The sequence below is a fragment of the Oncorhynchus tshawytscha genome, linkage group LG23 (genome assembly GCF_018296145.1).
Source record: "Oncorhynchus tshawytscha isolate Ot180627B linkage group LG23, Otsh_v2.0, whole genome shotgun sequence".
NCBI classification, from domain to species: domain Eukaryota; kingdom Metazoa; phylum Chordata; class Actinopteri; order Salmoniformes; family Salmonidae; genus Oncorhynchus; species Oncorhynchus tshawytscha.
In genome coordinates this window covers 13,513,480-13,535,773 of record NC_056451.1, presented here as the reverse complement: position 1 = coordinate 13,535,773, position 22,294 = coordinate 13,513,480, and the positions used below count along the sequence as shown (strand labels likewise).

Here is a 22,294-nt window from a genome sequence, read left to right as displayed (position 1 = left end):
GGGGATGTCTTATAGATTAAACATGCGATGTTGGTCTGTTAGGTCTGGATTCAAAGAAATAGAGTTCAAGAACAATCTGATGAGGTATCATTCATAGATCTAGAATTATATTCATATGGTATCATGCACGTCAGTTGTAGATAAATACTCACCCCAAGTAATATCAGAATGGGAAATGGCCTATATAATCAAAACCTTATGTTATATTGATTTATAGCTTCCAGCTTTTTATAACAATTCCCTCACGTTGAAATTATACCCATAATAAGGCACATTTATGTTCTAAAATCATATTAAAATGCATTATATAAAGCAACATGATCTGTGTTTCAGAAGTTGAGATGCTGTTGTGTAAAAACCCACACCAATCATGTTAGACAGGACTCATTTGGGATTGTTTTACATCTGAATGGAACTGTCCCCTTTTTTCATGGACATTTTTTTATCTAAATCTTTTTAAATCTCACTTTCTCTCAATCTAAGGTAATGGAATGCCCGATATGTAAATGTAATGTGTAGGTGGTAATGTTATAAAGAGCTTGTGAAGCGACAGAGGCTTTGAATGACACATATCAGTGCTATTGCTTGACATTAGAACATAAGGCTCGGTTATCATTCAACTACCATTAGAATGCTTGATTTCCAGTTATTTTACTGCAGTGCACTATGATGACAAGACAGACCTAATCAAAGCTATTGAGCCCATACAATCTAATCAGGTTCACTTCTTGTTAGCTGTGTTTGTCCCATCCTGATTCAGACACCATGTGACCCAGATATAGTAAATATGATTAGATAGGCAAATAGCACCCATTCACATCATCAGTGAAGGACCCTTATCCTCAGACACAGTTCTGTTCAACAGCCCATTTTGTTTGTTAACCTCAGAATATAAGAGGTCCTTATCGGTGCTGCAGTGCGTGATTAGACAGCCGTTGATAGTAAGGTGAGCTACAGTACGTAAGTACAGGGTACTCAGACATGGCGCTGCCTTCAGGGCTGTTCCCATAGCTAGGACAGGAGGATAGCATCTCTGCAGTGTGGGACTACATCCAGGGATTACACCCTATTTTTCTCCCACACACACAAACACACACCACTTGGACCTGTATTCACACAGATACAGTCAACACAAACACACACCACTTGGACCTGTATTCACACAGATACAGTCAACACAAACATACACCTCTTGGACCTGTATTCACACAGATACAGTCAACACAAACATACACCTCTTGGACCTGTATTCACACAGGTACAGTCAACACAAACACACACCTCTTGGACCTGTATTCACCACAGGTACAGTCAACACAAACACACACCTCTTGGACCTGTATTCACACAGGTACAGTCAACACAAACACACACCACTTGGACCTGTATTCACACAGGTACAGTCAACACAAACACACACCTCTTGGACCTGTATACACACAGGTACAGTCAACACAAACACACACCTCTTGGACCTGTATACACACAGGTACAGTCAACACAAACACAGGTGCCTACTTACTCCTTCTATCGCTCTCTCTTTCTCTCCCTCTCTCATACCCACATCCAGACACCCTTGTTTTCATTCCCCATGCCCATTAGAGGGGTAAAGAGAGAAGCAGAGGATGGCTGGCAAGCAGACAGGCAGATTGAGGGGGGTGATTGTTTTGACAGTTATGTAACTCAGACTGTCTGGCTGCTCACCTTAAAACCAGCGAACAGACCAGCTAGAGCGGGCCTGTTAGAACTCCAGTTCACTGACAGTGTTAATAACGAGACACGACGACAGGAGGAAGCAGATCAACCAGTCAGGAAAACCTCAATGACTTTTCCCACAGCGCTCCAATCTGATTGGGTCGTGTCCCGTTTGGAAAACCGTCTTGGAATACATCTGCTACCCATTCACCGACAGAGAATAACATGCCTCATTTAGGAGGATCACATATATTGTATACAGCCCAGTAGGATGGCAGTGATCAGGCGGGGAGTGGGAATATGCAGTATATCAAGAACCAATGTGAAATCAGGATTAGTATTTCAATAGGCATTCATAACTACATAGACAACAGTGTTTCTCCAATACTTTTTTAAAACCATAATCCCCAAAAAGTCACATCTAAGACTGTGAACACATGTATTTATTTATTTTACTGAAATCAATATAAGTCAATATCATTAAGATCCCTTCCTAGGTAATTATAGAGGAAACGGTGTACTAACCTTATCTCACAAGCCTATAGCTTCCCACATTACAACACTGTAACTACTATCAAAAGCACAAGGTCATCTACAGCAGTCAGCATGTTGTCCACCCAATGGAATTAGTCTGAATAACAGGATATGTCAAACCCCTCCAGATATAGAGTACTAGAAGGCTATGAGCTCTTGTGGAGCAGAGCTGACCTCAGCCAGAGCCTGTGCCTGTGCGAGAGTCTTTTCTACAGGAAGTGCCCTCTCTATAAAGGAAAAGACACAGCGATATAAGAGAGGCGGATCTTGGTCCTGTTTAGTAGTGCGGAACGTTCAGAACATTGAGGAGGGAGATGGATTGTGTAGAACGGACAACGCTGATAGATATGTGCTATATTCATTGAACGTGGAATAGACGTTGCATTGAGTTCTGTACCCAGTGGGTAGGGTCGGTCTGACCTGGGCACTGCACTGATTATCTGATCTATAAATCAACCCCATTTCTATACAAATGATAGATCTCTGTCAGAGATGAATGTCAGTGAAACTGTGCAAAGCCTTTCTCAGACTAATCTCTTGTGGACAGATATTAACATGGGCTCCCGAGTGGCGCAGCAGTCTATGGCACTGCACCTCAGTGCTAAAGGTTGTCACTACAGTCCCTGGTTTGATTCCAGGCTGTGATTGGAACCTACCTGGTGATATAAAGAACCCTTTTAAAACGGCAGTGCTTTGCCATCATCTACTGAATCAGGAAACCCAGAACAGGCTATAAAAAGCCAGAAGGGAGCCTTTGAGCCCCAAGTGTCAGCAGACAGTGTCTGGTGGGGTTGTGGCATTTCACTGAATGTCAGACTCCTCATGTACTGTGGATCCAGCTTCCCTCACGTTCCTGATGATGTGAGAGGAGTGAAAGGTGTTCCCTTGTCTCATCTCCCAAAGGTGACATGGCACAAACCCACACTGACCCAGTCCACTGCTGGAAAGGGCAAACGCATGGTGGGGTCAGTTCCACATGAAAAAATACACACAAAAAACCTGCACATACGCACACACACACGCACAGACAGGATAAGCACCTGTAGAGGTTTTTGAAAAGGTTACATGTGATTAAAAATTCAGTTGCTTGCTGCTGACTCATCCTACTACAGGGTCAGGGGTTACTTTGTGGTGTCACAGAAGGGTGGATTTGGAGGGGGGACAGAAAAAAAGAGGTGGTCTCAAAATCTAATCCAGATGCTCGTTGTTCAGTGCCTAAAGACATAAAAGCAGAGGTATTCTCGTAGTGGTAACTTAAACATCTCAGGATCTGTTACTGTTGCACTAAAACAAATCCTGCCCACTCAGAATCATTAGGTTAATCTCAGACACCAATAACTCAAATCTTGCATAATTGTGTCAGATATGTTACATGCATCTGTCCATCAGAGATTGTTAGGTGCAAGAGATCTACATTAAAACATCACTTTTACATTTTTACAAGTCAACATGGTTTTGCCAACTATGCACATTGTGTATGAATGCTAGGTAAACATGATCACCTGGAAATATAAAACAAATTGAGGAGGATAAAAAATGAGACATTATTTATTTCGACTAACCAAGGAGCATTTGATGTTACACATATTTTTTTTACAGGTTTTGTTGCCCCCTTGTGGTAAAAAAAATGTGTTACATGATTGGAAAAGTTGGCAGCAAAGAATAGTATTGGAACTTTAACTACTCTGAAACTACACAACCAAACCATTCTCTCTAAGAAATTCTCCATCATATGCACATATAGTTGTATCACTGGTGTAAAGTAACTAAGTACAAATACTTTGAAGTACTTTGAATACTTTGAACACCCCCCCATCCACATCGATGGAACAGTAGTGGAGAGGGTAGCAAGTTTTAAGTTCCTCGGCATACACATCACAGACAAACTGAATTGGTCCACCCACACAGACAGCGTTGTGAAGAAGGCGCAGCAGCGCCTCTTCAACCTCAGGAGGCTGAAGAAATTCGGCTTGTCACCAAAAGCACTCACAAACTTCTACAGACAGGACAATCAGCCCGCATCCTGGCGGGCTTAAAAATCAGTATGGCAACTGCCCTCAACCTACAGAGGGTCAGTGAGGTCTGCACAACGCATCACCGGGGCAAACTACCTGCCCTCCAGGACACTACACCACCCGATTTACAGGAAGGCCATAAAGAAAATCAAGGACATCAAAAATCTAAGCCACTGCCTGTTCAGTGCCTAAAGTCATCCAAAGGCGAGGTCAGTAGTGGTGCATCAAAGCTGGGACCGAGAGACTGAAAAACAGCTTCTATCTCAAGGCCATCAGACTGTTAAACAGCCACCACTAACATTGAGTGGCTTGCATAACACACTGTCAATGACATTGACTCTACTCCAGCCATCTTTAATCAGGGAATTGATGGGAAATGATGTAAATATATCACAGCCACTTTAAACAATGCTTTTATAAGTTACTTACCCTACATTGTTCATCTCATATGCATTGTTGTACTGTACTCTATATCATGACTGCATCCTGGAAATATAATACATGTACCACTAGCCACTTTAACTATGCCACTTGGTTTACATACTTATCTCATATTTATACTGTAAGATATCATCTACTGTATCTTGCCTATGCTGCTTGTACCATCACTCATTCATATATCCTTATGTACATATTCTTTATCCCCTTACACTGTGTATAAGACAGTAGTTTTTTTGGAATTGTTAGTTAGATTACTTGCTCGTTATTACTGCATTGTCGGAACTAGAAGCACAAGCATTTCGCTACACTCGCATTAACATCTGCTAACCATGTGTATGTGACAAATAAAATTTGATTTGATTTGATGATTTGATTTGATACTTAAGTAGTTTTTTGGGGTATTTGTACTTTCCAACTTCAATTTTTTTACAACTTTTACATCCCTAAAGAAAATGTGTACTTTTTACTCCTATACATTGTCCCTGAAACACAAAAGTACTCGTTACATTTCAAATGCTTAGCATGATAGGAACGTTTTCAAATTTACATACTTATCAAGAGAACACAGTCATCACTACTGCCTCTGATCTGGCGGGCTTCACTAAACACAAATGCTTTGTTTGTAAATGATGTCTGTGTTGGAGTGTGCCCCTGGCTATCAGTAAATAAAACATCAATTGTGCTTTCTGGTTTGCTTAATATAAGGTATTTGAAATGATGAATAGCATTTACTTTTGATACTTAAGTATATTTTAGCAATTACATTTACTTTTGATTTACTATTTAAAACCACACCATTTTTTACTTTTACTCAAGTAGTAATTTAGTGGGTGACTTTTACCTGAGTCATTTTCTATTAAGGTATCTTTACTTTTACTCAAGTACGACAATTGGGTACTTTTCCCACCGGTTTTATTAATAAAAAAGCATAATCAAACAAACAGCACTTAATCAGCAATACGGCAGTGTAGGCTTTTGTCCAATGATGTCCATTCATATATGAAGGTCTCAGTCCATTTGTGCCTTTAAAGGTTTCAAGCATTTGTTGAGGAAAGGGACTTCAGGAGCCCTGTAATTGGTCTGGCCTTCGGAACTTGCTTTGAAGGAACACCCTGGGCACACAAAGCCCCTCCTTCTTATTGACCGTTTCTCGTAGCACGTACTCTTTGGTTACACTCTCGAACCCCACCCCTCTGAACAGGTCTGCCAGGAGCTCTGAAACACAGACAGTTCAGATTTGGTATTTTATTAGGATCCCCATTAGCGGTTGCAAAAGCAGCAGCTACTCTTCCTGGGCTCCACACAAAACATGAAATAATACAGAACATTAATAGACAAGAACAGCTCAAGGGCAGAACTACATTAAAAATAAATAAAGGCACACATAGCCTACATATCAATGCATACACACAAACTCAGTCAAATAGGGGAAAGGTTGCATTATCGGTTTTTTAAACCAGGTTTGCTGTTTATTTGAGCAATATGAGAAGAAACGGAGTTCCATGCAATAATGGCTCTATATAATACTGTACGCTTTCTTGAATTTGTTCTGGATTTGGGGACTGTGAAAAGAACCCTGGTCGCATGTCTGGTGGGGTAAATGTGTTTGTGTCAGAGCTGTGTGTAAGTTGACTATGCAAATAGTTTGGCATTTTCAATACATTAATATTTCTTATAAAAAGAAGAAGTGATGCAGTCAGTCTCTCCTCAACTCTTAGCCAAGAGAGACTGGCATGTATAGCATTTATATCAGCCCTCTGATTAAACTGAAGAGCAAGATGTACCTCTCTGTTCTTGGCCAGCTGCTGATTAACTAGGTCTTTCCTTGCAGCACTGGACAATAATCAAGATTAGACAATAATCAAGATTAAAAATGTATAAACAGAGAAAGTCCCATAGAAGAGACTGCTTGTGCGTAATTCGAAAAGACAATAAAGAAAGACAAAAAACATCAAATAACTACTATGAGGGAAAATGTAGGAGAGGAAAGAGAAAGAGGAATGGACTGACCTTTGGAAAAGAAATAAGACCTGGTGCCATCCTGTCTGACGTAGAAGTTCTCTCCCAGTTTGTTTCCCGCCTTAAACCTCATCATGGCGTGGTCATACAGGCCATAGTCCCTGAACAGTAGGATGCCCCCTGGCTTCAGAACCTGACACAGAGAACGTCAATTCAGTCATAAGTTATTTTGAGGGTGTTTAAAGTGTTTACTGCAGTTTCATCCTTTTCCTCGGCCCTGTCTCACCCTGTAAATGTTGTCCAGAGCCTGCTGCATCTTGTTTGGGTGGATAGCTGAGAGGACAAATATGAGCGTGGCCACATCCACACTGCCCACTGGGACATTACCCCTCAGGTCATCCTTTGTCAGGTCACACTGAAACACACTGCAGCGCTCAGTGCAGTACAGGGAGTGTTCCTGAGGACAAAATGAAAATGACACTGGATATCAGTGTTGTTTTGTTAAAAGTCCCACTGGCTCTGGATCATCAGTGGTACATCTTCTTACCTTCACAAACTCCACAGCTCGTGGTGAGAAGTCACAGGCATAGACAAAGATGTTGAGGTCTTCCTCCAGTAGTGGGAAGATGAAGTTCCCAACCCCACAGCCAGCTTCAAGCAGGACCAGCTTCTGGACTTCAAACTGAGAGAAAGAAATGTATTGGGATGCACCCCTAGTAGGGAACCTAACAACTTCCTACGCCATCTTCTTACCTCAAGGCACACTTTCAGTTCTTCAAACTCTCTGGTGGTCCAATGCCTATCCTTGAAAAAGTTTGTTGTGTTCCTTTTGTAAAACAAGTCCCAGTTTTTCTGTGCCTCCTTTTCCAACTTCATCTGCTTGAAGTCAGACACCAAAGTCTGGTCACCTGTCAGTTTCTCCATCTCTTTCTCATTCAAATTCCTGCCAGTACATGTTTTTCTTTGGACAGGTGGATAAGACATGGCAACCCAACATTGGAGGTGTCGTCTTGCTTTGATAGTGCCATAACTTGCACTACTGTAGTTTACGATAGTAGCTTATAGCAGCACGTCCTTGACATCCTCAAATCTATTATTTCACCAATCCATATTTAATTATCCAGCTAATGTTAATGGATGGTACTAACACATTATAGTGATAGACTTAATGAAAATGCAGGGAATATTTCCACATACATTGTTTATGTCCAGAAATGTTCTAAGATTTCTCGTGTGGCATGTAGTTTTCTTTGTCCGTGTGGGAACAGTGTTTGGTTACGATGATTCCGGCTTGTTTATATCAGTCAGTAAAAACGTTGTACTTATTCGTATGAGGGAAATTCGTATTATTATGCTAATAGATAATAATACATTGTTACTAACTCTAATGTACTAAATATGCTGATTTGTGGGTGTTTATTTAGGGGTCAACCAAATTATGGTGTTCAGATCCTATCGGTGACATTTCAGCACTGGAACAAAACAGGAAAAGGAGTGGTCATGTGACGTAGGGATTGTTTTGCTAAAAATCTTAGCTAGCTGCACAGCTAGCTAAAGTATCTAATCATCATTACATTTTTTAACGCAGCATAATTTAAATAAATGTGAATATTAAACTTCCAACAGAGTCATGAATGGGAGTACAAATCCGCTCTTGGACAAAGAAGAACATGTTTTGAAGCTCGGAGAGAGCTTTGAGAAGAGGCCAAAATCGTCATTTCACACCATCAGATGTTAGTAGCCAGACTATTTTTAGTGATTAAATATAAATGTGTAAATATGTGAAGTTTATTTTACTATACCCAACTTTAGTCACGCCTTTTGACAAGTTGGTCAGCTAGTTAACGTTACCTAACAATGTAGCTTGTTACTATTAGCTAGCTTGAGTACAAAAAAACGAACGGTACTCCGGTACGGTACGTTACCAGCAAAAATATTGTAATCAGATTACAAATACTTTTAAATTCAGGAAGGATGTTTGCAAAAAAATACATTAACACCTTTCTGTTTTCTCAATGACATTCAATGCAGTACTGAAGAAAGGTGCAAGTTTAAGGTTGTTCCACCTGAACTAGTCTGAGTCAGATACCACTATTATGATGACACACCAAATTTGTTTGATGGGCCCTTTTGTATTATTTTTACTTCTTCTAATGCCTCTTAAGGGGAAAGTAATCAGATTACGTTATTGAGTTTGGGAAATTTTAAAGTTATGTTACTGATTACAATTTTGGACAGGTAACTAGTATTTCTGACCTTATAATTATCTTTCCCACTCTTTCACACTTGTAGATGATTTCAAACCAGCTTCAATTGACACAAGCTGCGAAGGAGAGTTGCAAGTCGGTAAAGGAGAGGAAGTCACCATCACATTACCTCACATTCCAGTAAGAGTGGGTGTTTTTTAGTCAACTGTGGTCTTTTGCCTGTACTGTACAATGACAAAAGTTTTTTCTGATAACTCCACTGCAGAAAGATGAAAGCAAACAGTGTACTTGATCATGATACTTGTTATTGTGTTGTTCGTAGGGCTCTACACCACCCATGACAGTATTCAAAGGGAATAAGCGGCCATATCAGAAAGACTGTGTTCTTATCATCAATCATGACACTGGGGAGTACATGCTGGAGAAGTTGAGCAGCAGTATCCAGGTCAAGAAAACCAGGTGAGGGGTTAACCAAAACACTGTCTCAAAAATGCATAGTAACAATGAACCTTTAGGATAAATGTGTTTTGCAGATCATTTGTGACAGTAGATGTGCAGCTGTTGACTTTGTTTTTCAGAGCGGAGGGCAGCAGTAAGATCCAGGCCAGGATTGAGCAACAGTCGGTGCGTGCCACTGCCACCCAGCCTCCAGCGCAGTTCCGTGCCCCCACTAAGCCTGGTGCAGGGGCCAAGACCTCCCCCTCCCCTTCCAAGGACAACCCCTCCCCTGAGCCCCAACTAGATGACATCAAGAGAGGTGAGCCTCTTCATGTGTTGCCACCACTTTTACCAAGTGATCCTTCTTGTTTCTCTATTGACTGTTGCCTCTGTCATCCCGTCCTGTCCTGGCACAGAGCTGCGAGCGGAGGTGGAGGTTATTGAACAAATGAGCAGCAGTAGCGGCAGCAGCTCATCTGACTCTGCCAGTGGTTCTGGTAGTGGGGATGACAGCTCCAGCAGTGATGGGGAGCATGACGCCCCTCACCCCCAACCTGTCCCACTCCCTCTCCCCCACATCCAGCCCTCCCCCAACCGTAATCCCATGGCCAACGGAGGAGCAGACAGGCAACAGGGCAGCAACCAGCTGATGAACACGCTCAGTGAGTACCAGGGCTGGTAGGGCCAGTGTAGCACTCTACGTTGGGGGGGACTACTAATAATTGATCTCTCGATTGAAGTCTGTAGGTGGTGGTTGCAATGTGTGTGTTGGTGTTTCCACAGGGAACGACCTCCAGTTGAGTGAGTCAGGCAGCGACAGTGACGACGACTGAACTGCCCCCATCTACCTCTCATTATCACACCATCTTGCTCTCCTCTTTCTTCTCTTTGCCTGGTTCCGTTGTTTTGCTGCTGTGGCAACCGACCCAACTGTAAAGTCTGGTTTTATTGTATTTTTTTATATCTCTTGAGAAACTGGCCAACCTTGAGATTTAATAGTGTATTTCTATATCACCCCCATCTTCCCTATTTATCTGGAAATCAAAAGAAGGCACTGAAAGCATTTCACCCATTCCATGTTTTTATCAGAATCATGACACTTTCAAAAATCAGTCTTTCAAGAGGCCAGGATGCAGCTCACATCAATCTTAAGCTATAGAGGATACTAAAGGACATACTCATAATTTTCATGTAAAATCAGTTTCAATTGACCACTTACTAAAGTGTTTAGCTGGAATATTGACCTGTTCTGGTGAACAGGTAAATATCAGTAACAGGTAAATGGTAGTAAATGAGCCTGGGTCAATCCTTTACCTGTCAAAGCACTTTAGTTTAATTGTAATATCATAACTTTCAGCAGTTTCCACCTAAAATATTTTGCATTGCTTTAACAGCACCTGTCTGACCTAACAGTTAAATGCAACTAACAACCAGTACTTACGAGTTCATCATACACTTTATAGCTAATATTCTACTATTTCCACATCTATCATTTGACTTTCTGATTCAGTCTCACTCAATAGCTAGATTGCCATCCAATTGGTGACAGATTTTCATGCGAACATTCTAAAATCTGCATTAAAACAACATGTGCATATTCCCACCAGATATGTTTCCATCAAATCGATGTGTTGCGGATAACAGTAAGTGTGTGATGACGTAGTGCACATAAATACAAGTTTAATGGGTTTCCATCGCATTTTAAACTACTAATGTTGCGTTATATTGCGAATCTGGTCTTTGCACGAGCGCTCTAGCCAACAGCCCGCAGGTAGGCTAGTCTACATGATGAGATTATTATGGATAAAGCGTGATTATCTTTTATTTGTCAAGCGGCAGCCTAGCATCGATCATCATGTCACCAGAATAAGACCCTCGATATTTATTGGAAAGGCTCATCACCGTGCACTTTCACCACCATGTAAAGTTTATCATCATTTATTTCATATAGCCTAATAAACTGCATGCTTTCCGTAGTCGTAGTGGGAGGACCACACAATATCATCACATGACTCCAAATTTATTTCGATATGATAGTTATATCAATATTTGCACATGAAGGCGTTTCCACTGCCATTTCTCGCATTATTAATTTTACAGACACACTGTCTACTGTATTTTGTTTTATCGAAATTTGGAAAGTTTACCGACAAAATGGGCTTTTTCCACCAGACCTGTCGTGGCATTGTTTTATCCGACATGTACTTTACTCGCATGAAAAGGTTGGATGGAAACCTGGTTACTGGCCCAACCATATATCACTGTCCCAAATTCCCAACCGTATATCACTGGCCTAGTTTCAGACCAGTGTAGACATTTTCAGAAGGACCAAAGAAGCAAAACAAGTCGTTTTTAGAATACAGACACCGAACTTCTATTTTTACTTAAAAATGCGTCTATTTTCACTAGATGTTGAGTTATTCATAAAATGTAAACGCTGATATAAAATGACCACTTGTTTTTTTCATCAGTTCCATAGATTCAACTGATTTGGAGTGATAGCAGTCACGTTGGATCACATATTTTAATTTAGCAACTGTTGTGACAGTGAATATCATTTGATACTCTATATCATGTGCCCTGTAACAAAACAATCCCCAATCCAAAATATCTTGATGTGACGTTGTGGCTGTATCCCTGTCATTGTATCCCAGTGGGCACTCCACGTAATTTAAACGTGGAAATGTGGGTAATATTTGGTTGAGACGTTGATCAATGAAATTTCAACCTTTATTCACCCACTCAAAAAGTCAGCCAGAAGTTTGTTGAATTTCCGGTGTGTTATCACTATGCAGTCAACCATCCAAATTCCAATTCGAAAAACGGTGATTTCTAGTTTAGTTATAATCTAAATGTTATCACTGCGCTTTCAACCATTTTAAACCACAAGGTTCAAATGGGAATAAAATGTCAGATAATTTGTATTTATACAATAATTTTATGTGTTATCACTGTATAATTTAATAGCACGACCAAATGACCTGGATTGCAGCTGAGACTACATTAAAATCACATAGTACAAAGTGATCAATAATGTTTGAGATTCTGCGCAGATTATTATAGCAATTGTGAAGATCTCCACAGACCTGCGGTGTTTGAACATGCACGCTTTCAATTATTACAGAAGACATATATAGTTACTGTAGGCTAACCTCAAAATGTGACCATGGATGTGTGTTACTCATTTTAAGATTGAATAAATACTGTTACATTAGTTTGTAAGATAGCCTTAACTTTAGGCTATTTACTGTATTCCAAAAGTCAAATATCAACATTTTAAAGGATATCTAATGCTTGGATGGTTTCATCCTATTCTTAATCCTATTCTTTAACTTTTAGTTTTGGTTAAATTGGAGACGTGAATCCAACATATCATTTGTTAACTTGTCGTCAAGTTAATAGGCTATTTACTGTATTGCAAAAGTGATATTGAATTGTGTTTGGTTGTCAACACAACCAAATATCAACATTTGAAGGAGATGTATCTTTTTTGCCCTGATTTAGTATAGCTTTAATTCCAATTTGTCTACAAATTAACAATTGATATGTTGAATTAATGTCTCCATCTCAACCAAGAATCAAAATGAAAGGATGTGACTAAATCAAATCAAAGTTTAAGTGCATTTAAAGTCAGATGTGATTTAGTCCTATTCTTTAACTTAGAGTTTTGGTTGAGATGGAGACATGAATCCCACATATCAATAATTAATTTGTAGATAAACTGGAATTAAAGCCAGACTAAGTCAGTGGCACAGATGGAACTATCCAATCAGAAGATAAATCTCCTTCAAATGTTGATATTTGGTTGTGTTGACAACCAAATACTATTCAATATCCAGTTTATCTACAAATTAATAATTGATATGTTGGATTTGCGTCTCCATCTCAACCAAAAATCTAAGTTAAAGAATAGGACTAAATCTAGTCAAACTTTAAATGCACTTTACATAAACTTTGATGTAGTTCTATTCATTCACTTAGTCCTAGTCTGGTCAGTGACAAATATCAAAGCTAAGTAGGGCTGGGCTTGGTTAAAACCCTGGATGGGAAACCAAATGAATAGCTGTATATAGATCAACTCTCCAACAGAAGGTGCTGCTGAACCTATTGTTATTTTTCTGATAGTGGATATGTCGTTGAAGATCTGATGTTTCAAAGGTACAAATTCAACATATTTTATACAAGGTTTGTCTATGTTGAAAATTGGTTACAACAATGACATAATCCCGTGGTTGAAATTCCACCCTCAAAATAAGTTGACATTGATCACTTTTTTAAAATCCAATATATTTTCCACATAGATTCCATGTCACAAAACATTGACAAATTTACGTTGAACCAACGTTGATTCAACCAGTTTATGCCCAGTGGGATGTGTGTTCATAAGGTGCTTACATGGTATTTAACTGGTGCTGTTGTGTGTCTGGGAAAGCAAGCAAGCGATGTGTGTACAAATGTAATATAATGTTTTGTTTTCACAGCAGTTTGGATCCATGTAGTTGGATGCTATTTCCAATGTGTGTCAATCTGGCATCCAGTGTTATTTCTGACCCATACTGTTACTGTCCCAGTACAACCTCTCTTGCCACATTTATCGAGGTGTTTGACTTATTGCGTTTATCTCTAGGTTTTGTGCTTTGAGGTGTATTAAAGTGTGCACATGTATTTAAATTGAATTAACTTTTTATGTGTTCACCTCACATCAGTCAACCAAAATTAATGAAGAAAACAGTCAGAGATTAGTTTCATGGAAATTATATATTGCTGGTCTTAAATAATAACTTACAAGGTCAAGTGAAATGTACGTCTCGAGGAACACCTTCAGTTTGAGAATCAACACACAGCAACCTGTACACTGAGCATTTAAAAATACAGTACGTTTCTTCCCTGCGATGATGCAACAACCGAGTCACATACGGGCATTTCTCTTCACACAAGACACAATTACACAAACTAAACAACAAATACATAAATAGCTTTTTTTTCCCTTTAAATCATTTATAACGAAATTAGATTTGTGATTCTGGCTCTTGTTACAACATATCAATTGATCGATATATAAATTAACAATATCAACAACAAACATAACAATAATAATAATACAAAAAGCTATCTGTTTTTATACAAATCTTGTTAGTTTACAGTATAAAATAATCCTATGCAAGTGAGACCTGGGGGTTCAATATGTTCATTGTACAGTTTATCCCTTATGCTGGCAGGGTGAACATGCTTGTTCAAGATGCATTGGTTGGTTTCCTGGTTTTGAATGTCTGTGTGCTGCAACAGAGTGAAACACTGAGGCCATATTGGCTCAACACAGAGCCAGCCCCACCCTTTTCCTGAAGGTCCATGACAGTCTGGATGAATGTCCCTTGAGTGTCCAGTAACTAAAGAAGCATAGCCACAAAGGCTTTCCCAAGGGGTCTCTTCCTCTTTTAACTATAAGGGTGATGTTTCCCTCCAGATTCCTATCCCATTTGAATGACAACATGGGCGCCATCCTGTGGAAACACAAGGTAGTGCTGGACGAGTAAGATCAACCGACAGCGGAGTTCCAAACCCCAGTCTGTGATGGCCGGTATCTCCCTCAGAGTGGACGAGGCCTCTACCTGACCTACCTGTCTTCTGAGAACCCCTTCAGTCCATCGTTGCCTGTCTGCACAGCTATTCATCCCCCCACACTCACCCCCATGTCCCCCCCACTCCTCACTCCCCCAGGTATGGACCCTGAGTGCTAGGCAGTGTTGGTTGTTTGGCCCTCTCTCAGTCCCCTTCCCCTGGGGCACTAGGGTCACCGGCCAGGGCAGGCTATGGGCTTGATGCAGCGGCCCTGGAACAGCACCAGGTTGGCTGGGCAGTGGCAGCCGGCAATGCAGGGCTTGTGGCAGGGCCCGATCTCATTCCAGTTGTCACAGGTCTTGGTGCAGCCCGGGCCACAGGTGTCGTACACCGCTCCGTGTTTACACTGGGTTGCTGAGAAGATTGGGTTGGTTAGGCAGAACTGCAAATCGCCTAACATGAATGGGTTTCAGAGATACGTTGATCAATTCTGTTGAGCAAATTAAATGTAGGGGGGGAGTCCCCTGTTCCATGAAGTTTAGTGATAGGCTGTGTGTGCTGTCACTCACCCATGCAGGCAGCCTCTGGCTTCCAGTAGACGGGGGCTCCCTCCCTCTCACAGGCCCGGCTGTAGGCGATGAAGGACTCACAGTAACAGTTCTTATGCACCGGACACTCGCACATGTCTGTTACACAGGACCTTAAGAGAGACAGATGGAGAAAGAGAGAGAGATATATGACAAATAAATGTTGAATTAAATTGAATGGACTGGATTGAATGTATCTCCATACTAAGTGGGTTCCATATCCAAAACAACATTGGACATTCTATGCACATCGGAGACAATCAAATATCACATTTGATATATGAAAAAAATATCACAAGAGTGTTGCAAATGTTGTAGATTCTAGGACAAATCTCATTACAAATGAAGGTCCCCAAAGTTCCGGAGACACCCCAAGAACCACTGACCTATAGAAGGAGGCAAAGTCCACCACCCGGTGACACTTCTGGAACTCCCAGGACTTGAGCTTCTGACACTCTCTGTGAGCGCGGAACTTGACCTTTACACTCCCGGGACAGAGGTACGAGGTGGGCCTCCTGAGGGGCTGGGCACAAACCTCGTTCCCCTCCACGCGCCACGACTCTGCAAACTCATCGACCACGAACTTGAAGAGGCCGTCGCTGCCCATGGTGTCATCCCGCTTGTGTCCGTTGTAGTTCCCACAGAGGCCACAGAGACGACCGCGCAGGTGAGGAGCAGCCACCACCTCCACGAAGCTGTCCCCGTCCCACGTGATCTCCAGACCTGAGGGAGAAAGAGACAGAGAGTTATGCTTCAAAAAGGAGCTAAAATGCACTTTAGCAGTGTTCTTTAGGTTCCAATTAAGTTAACATGAAGCCAGTCTAACCTGCGATGGTGGTGAGTTTGAGCAGGTATCCATCCAGGTCGATGTGGACCCCAGGGCCATGGTAGGGCAGGGCGATGCGAGTGCCGTTCCTCCTCACCGTCAGGTGCTGGTGCAGGCTGAGACTCAGCCCTCCTATCCTCAGCTCCACTGACTGGGTCCAGGAGTAGGAGCGGGTTCGCCTCGCATCGTTCCTCACCACAACCGTGAAGCCAGAGTCAGAGCCAGCGCTGTTTCCACCCCCGCTAGAGAGGGCGCCACCACAGTCTCGAGTCAGAACATATTGGCAGGTTCCTTGGAAGTTAAACGTGCGCCCGTCAAAGGTGTTGTAGTGAGGGTCGCCGAATACGGTGCACACACCTGGCTCTTGAAGGAGTGATGGGAGAGAGAGAGAGAGGCAGGGAAGGAGGAGAAAGAGGGAGTGTGTTTAATTATGGGCATCAATTTGATCAATTTTTTCCCCCTGTATTTTGCATGAGAAATCTGTGCTTAATACAACATGACTAAATGTCTATTTGAGAGAAGACCAAGAACGAAACAACCGCCACAAAACTGGAAAATGCAACCCACAAAGGTGTGTGAGGACCCAGTTGAGGAAGAGGGGAGTAACTTACTCACTTTCAGTGCAAACCGGGCAGCAGCCTGTCCTGTTCAGGATCTTATTCTAGAAGAGACAGACAGACCGTTAGATACACAGACATAGAGAGAGATCAGCAGGCAGCCAGTCAGAGTGCAAGAGACAGACAGTAAACTGGACAGTTGGACACATTACACATTAATACCCACACACACAGACAAAGACAGATACAACCAGCCAAACATGGACAGCCAGACATTGATACAGACAACTGTTACTCTCTGCCTGGTGTATGTGTGTGTTTGCTAGAGAGAGGGTGGGGGGGGGTACGTTTCAACTTCCTTCAGAGGTGCACATTTGAGAACTCAATCCCTCTCAACCCCCACTTACCTTTGCCCCAGGGCACTCACCCCTTACTCTCTCTCTCAATTTCAATTCCTTTCAATTCAAGGGGCTTTATTGGCATGGGAAACATATGTTAACATGGCCAAAGCAAGTGAAGTAGATAATATACAGAAGTGAAATAAACAATACAAATGAACAGTAAACATTACACTCACAGAAGTTCCAAAAGAATAAAGACATTACAAATGTCATATTATGTATACATACAGTGTTGTAACGATGTGCAAATAGTTAAAGTACAAAAGGGAAAATAAATAAATGTATTTACAATGGTGTTTGTTCTTCACTGGTTGCCCTTTTCTTGTAGCAACAGGTCACAAATCTTGCTGCTGTGATGGCACACTGTGGTATTTCACCCAGTAGATATGGGAGTTTATCAAAATCGGGTTTGTTTTCAAATTCTGTGTAATCTGAGGGAAATATGTGTCTCTAATATGGTCATACATTTGGCAGGAGGTTAGGAAGTGCTGCTTAGTTTCCATCTCATTTTGTGGGAGGTGTGCACATAGCCTGTCTTCTCTTGAGAGCCAGGGCTGTCTGCGGCAGCCTTTCTCAATAGCTAGACTATGCTCACTGAGTCTGTACATAGTCAAAGCTTTCCTTAAGTTTGGGTCAGTCACAGTGGTCAGGTATTCTGCTACGGTGTACTCTCTGTTTAGGGCCAAATAGCATTCTAGTTTGCACACTTGTTTTTGTTAATTCTTTCCAATGTGTCAAGAAACTATCTTTTTATTTTCTCATGATTTGGTTGGGTCTAATTGTGTTGCTGACCTGGGGCTCTGTGGGGTCTGTATGTGTTTGTGAACAGAGCCCCAGGACCAGCTTGCTTAGGGGACTCTTCTCCAGGTTCATCTCTCTGTAGGTGATGGCTTTGTTATGGAAGGTTTGGGAATCGCTTTCTTTAGGTGGTTGTAGAATTTAACGGCTCTTTTCTGGATTTTGATAACTAGCGGGTATCGGCCTAATTCTGCTCTGCATGCATTATTTGGTGTTTTATGTTGTACACAGAGGATATTTTTGCAGAATTCTGCATGCAGAGTCTCAATTTGGTGTTTGTCCCATTTTGTGAATTCTTGGTTGGTGAGCGGACCCCAGACCTCACAACTATAAAGGGCAATGGGTTCTATAACTGATTCAAGTATTTTTAGCCAGATCATAATTGGTTTGTGGAATTTATGTTCTGTTTAATGGCATATAATGCCCTTCTTGCCTTGTCTCTCAGATCATTAACAGCTTTGTGGTGGAAGTTACCTGTGGTGCTGATGTTTAGGCCAAGGTATGTATAGTTTTTTGTGTGCTCTAGGCACACTCCCTCTCTCTCTCTCTCTCTCTCTCTCTCACTCACTCTCGTGGAGTGAGTTGGGTCTATCTCTGAATCTCTTTAGTGTTGATGTATAGACCTTGCTGCAGCATTGCAGTGATGTTGTTTGACGGTCATTGATGCTACCTGTAGGAGTGAGGGTGACGCGATAGCTTGAGTCCCACAGTAGAAGACAGTCAGTCCAGCTGCACTGGTCAACCTACTTATTTAACCACTACTGCCTCCTTGTGGGGGAATGATGAATAGTTTTTCTTCTAACAGCACAATAGTTACTGTGCATGTATATGTGTACTGTATCAGACCAATTGAAGATTCTGCTTGAGGGTAAATTGCTACATACACAAACACATATAGCTATTATTTTCCCGGCTTCCACTCACATACACCCACAAACATGTGACAGGCCTACAGCGGTTCGTATTTAAGTCTTAAGAACTATTCTTTCTCACACTGTTTGCCAGCATCTCTCTTTCTCTCTCTCTCTCACACACACACACACACACACACACACACACACACACACACACACACACACACACACACACACACACACACACACACACACACACACACACACACACACACACACCCCCATCTGACCCCCATCACAGTGCACAAAGGGCTCTCCCTCTTTGAAGCTCTTTGAGAGATGGAGAGATTGGCTTTCAGGGTCTAAATATAGGGAAGCTCTTCTTTACTGTCACTCAAACATCACCCAGACAGAGACCTGACTGTAGACTGTGTGTCTCCTATGGGACGGAGGGGCAGACACATGGGTGACCGCACTGTGACCGCGTGACAGGTGAACGCTACATGACCACCAGGAAGGTATGATGAGTGGATGTTGTGATACTGTATGACAGGTGACCGCACTGTGACCGCGTGACAGGTGAACGCTACATGACCACCAGGAAGGTATGATGAGTGGATGTTGTGATACTGTATGACAGGTGACCGCACTGTGACCGCGTGACAGGTGAACGCTACATGACCACCAGGAAGGTATGATGAGTGGATGTTGTGATACTGTATGACAGGTGACCGCTATGTGACCGTATCTATATTGCAATTGACCGCTAGGTGACCGTGTCTCAGTTGGCTGTTATGTGACTATTACGACAGGTGACCATGACTCAGTGACCAAGGGGATAGGGGATATACTACATGACTGTATAACAGGTGACCATGACTCAGTGACCAAGGGGATAGGGGATATACTACATGACTGTATAACAGGTGACCATGACTCAGTGACCAAGGGGATAGGGGATATACTACATGACTGTATAACAGGTGACCATGACTCAGTGACCAAGGGGATAGGGGATATACTACATGACTGTATAACAGGTGACCATGACTCAGTGACCAAGGGGATAGGGGATATACTACATGACTGTATAACAGGTGACCATGACTCAGTGACCAAGGGGATAGGGGATATACTACATGACTGTATAACAGGTGACCATGACTCAGTGACCAAGGGGATAGGGGATATACTACATGACTGTATAACAGGTGACCATGACTCAGTGACCAAGGGGATAGGGGATATACTACATGACTGTATAACAGGTGACCATGACTCAGTGACCAAGGGGATAGGGGATATACTACATGACTGTATAACAGGTGACCATGACTCAGTGACCAAGGGGATAGGGGATATACTACATGACTGTATAACAGGTGACCATGACTCAGTGACCAAGGGGATAGGGGATATACTACATGACTGTATAACAGGTGACCATGACTCAGTGACCAAGGGGATAGGGGATATACTACATGACTGTATAACAGGTGACCATGACTCAGTGACCAAGGGGATAGGGGATATACTACATGGCTGTATAACAGGTGACCGCTGTGTGACAACTAGGAATCCATGACTAAGGCAGCCATATGTGACTGTAATTGTACTGTCTGACTAATGACCGTATGACAGTTCATTATACTACTATGTGACCATGATCTGCTCCATAACCAGACAGGCAGTATATGTGATGGTGGTGGGATGCTTTAAAAAGAATGACAACGAGCCTTTAATGTCGACTATATGAACGTATGAAAGAACAGATGACCACTACATTACCGCGCAACAAGCAACCGCTATGTGACCATAACAGGTGACGGCTAGGTAACCATTGTAACCCTGTGAACACTGGTCACTGGCAGCATGAATAAGTAACTGATCATTTGGTCGCTGGAATGCAAAGAATCTACTACATCACCCCAAGACAGGTGACCACCGTGTGAACTGGGACTGTTACTCAGCCCCAAAAAACCTGACAGCTGAAGGTATGGTTACTGTGGTAAGATACCAGGGTTGTGCCTTGGCCCACTCACACTGTTCTGGCCCAGGTGAATCGTTTTTGACTCCTCCTTACCCCTCCACCGCTGTGGATTTAACATGTGGCGGTTAGTCACAGACCGTAACTCTGGACAGTAGACAGCCTCTGTCTGTCTCAGAGGGAGTGGGACCAGATGGATGGGGATGTGGTGAGGTGTGAAAGGGACTGTCTCATGTTGATGATTCAGGGAGAACAGAGGGACCCCAGGGCTATGTCCTATAGATATAGCCAGTGTTCCTAACATAAGTGCATTTACGTTGCAGATGGGAAATTGCTTAAAGCTGAAATCTGCAAATGGTGAAACAGCGCCACTGTCCGCCCCAGAGCATCTGTTCTAGTTTTTATTTTGTTGATGAAACGGAATAGAGGAGCATTCAGCATTGTGGTAAGAAATTATTTGCAGGATATATTCTGCTGTTCTATCACGGGTCCAATGAAGACAAAAGGTTTGAAGTAACTTCTTTGTTGTTGTAACATTGCAAACGGATTTCAGTTTCACCAAGTACAGATTCCAGCTTTAAGATGAAAGGTAAAGTGAGTGAGCATCTTTTTAAAGCCTATTCTAATCGATGTTGTCATTCACATCACTTCATTGAAAGATTACTGGAATGAAAAGGCGCAACACAAGGCCTTGAGCCTGTCACTCACCGAGGGGCAGCTGGTGATTGGCACACACTGCTTTGGCTGGCACTCGATGGCCCCCTTGACACAGGCACACAGGGTGCAGTTCACAGACGACCACATGTCTCCCTCCTAGAGCAAAGGAAGAAGCAGAGAGAGAACCAATCAACCACAACTTCAATCAGCTTATCAAACCAGTATTAATGTCTGTATAAATCTGCATATAATAATAAGGACAACTGCGGTGGATAAGTATCAGTGTTGAATGGTAAGGTACTATTTTCCCAGTTGATATCAAGGATGCAGCATTAGGACTTTTTGTCCCAGACTGTCTCACCCGGTAGATCTTGTTCCTGACCCGGCAGTACTTCACTTCTGCTACCTCCACGAAGGATAGACACTCCCCACAGCACTGGTCACCATGGCAACTTCCTGGCCGAGAGCAGCGCTTCCTGCACACCACAGTGGAATTCTGGGAAGGTGGAGGGATACGAGGGAAGGAGAAGGGGTCAGTTATTGATGGTAACTTGGTGATTTGGCACGTAAGTTGAATAGAGTTCTGGGGTCTGGTTCCCTGGTCAGTTCTTACCTTGCAGGTACAGGTGGTGCAGTTGTCGTGCTTGAAGGAGGTGCCGTTCTCATAGACCTCACTGTGGAACAGACAACTCCCCATCGACAGGTCAAACACTTTCCTCTGACCTGACGGAGGGAGAGAGTAAGAAAGAGATCAGCTTGATGATAATTATTATGACTGT

The 22,294-nt window shown here is 42.3% G+C and overlaps 4 protein-coding genes across 6 annotated transcripts in view; 1 reads left to right on the top strand and 3 right to left on the bottom strand.

Annotated features, from left to right (window-relative positions):
* The window catches only part of LOC112222903 (SH3 domain-binding protein 5), a 37,622-nt gene extending 35,213 nt beyond the window's left edge, over window positions 1-2,409 (bottom strand). Inside the window, exon 1 of the mRNA XM_042304636.1 lies at window positions 2,221-2,409. The gene's annotated coding sequence lies outside the window, so the exon portion shown is untranslated. The remainder of the gene's footprint in view (window positions 1-2,220) is intronic.
* Window positions 2,410-5,580: 3,171 nt separating this feature from the next.
* On the bottom strand, window positions 5,581-7,922 carry LOC112222548 (tRNA N(3)-methylcytidine methyltransferase METTL6-like). The gene is made up of 5 exons (XM_042304635.1): window positions 7,398-7,922; window positions 7,192-7,326; window positions 6,931-7,101; window positions 6,696-6,837; window positions 5,581-5,900 (listed from the first exon to the last, which is right to left on the bottom strand). The coding sequence occupies exons 1-5, from the start codon at window positions 7,626-7,628 to the stop codon at window positions 5,746-5,748; spliced, it is 834 nt and encodes a 277-aa protein (XP_042160569.1). The 5' UTR covers window positions 7,629-7,922; the 3' UTR covers window positions 5,581-5,745.
* A 212-nt stretch (window positions 7,923-8,134) lies between these two features.
* Window positions 8,135-14,869, top strand: LOC112222913 (ELL associated factor 1). 3 transcript variants are annotated; one of them, XM_024385780.2, is made up of 6 exons: window positions 8,135-8,377; window positions 8,937-9,037; window positions 9,174-9,310; window positions 9,430-9,608; window positions 9,706-9,951; window positions 14,754-14,869. In XM_024385780.2, exons 1-6 carry the CDS (start codon window positions 8,275-8,277, stop codon window positions 14,768-14,770), a joined length of 783 nt encoding a protein of 260 aa, XP_024241548.1. In that variant the 5' UTR covers window positions 8,135-8,274; the 3' UTR covers window positions 14,771-14,869. The 3 variants fall into 3 exon arrangements, with proteins under 3 accessions (XP_024241548.1, XP_024241547.1, XP_024241546.1); XM_024385779.2 differs by lacking the exon at window positions 14,754-14,869 and adding an exon at window positions 10,073-13,965 and having other exon boundaries at window positions 8,937-9,031; XM_024385778.2 differs by lacking the exon at window positions 14,754-14,869 and adding an exon at window positions 10,073-13,965.
* bmper (BMP binding endothelial regulator) overlaps window positions 14,029-22,294 on the bottom strand; it is a 22,527-nt gene continuing 14,261 nt past the window's right edge. The window contains exons 8-15 of the mRNA XM_042304634.1: window positions 22,129-22,238; window positions 21,877-22,011; window positions 21,567-21,671; window positions 16,877-16,922; window positions 16,262-16,624; window positions 15,822-16,158; window positions 15,418-15,548; window positions 14,029-15,262 (exon numbers count right to left, since the gene is read on the bottom strand). Of these exons, the coding sequence (XP_042160568.1) occupies window positions 15,081-15,262; window positions 15,418-15,548; window positions 15,822-16,158; window positions 16,262-16,624; window positions 16,877-16,922; window positions 21,567-21,671; window positions 21,877-22,011; window positions 22,129-22,238 (1,409 nt within the window). The 3' untranslated portion in view covers window positions 14,029-15,080. The remainder of the gene's footprint in view (window positions 15,263-15,417; window positions 15,549-15,821; window positions 16,159-16,261; window positions 16,625-16,876; window positions 16,923-21,566; window positions 21,672-21,876; window positions 22,012-22,128; window positions 22,239-22,294) is intronic.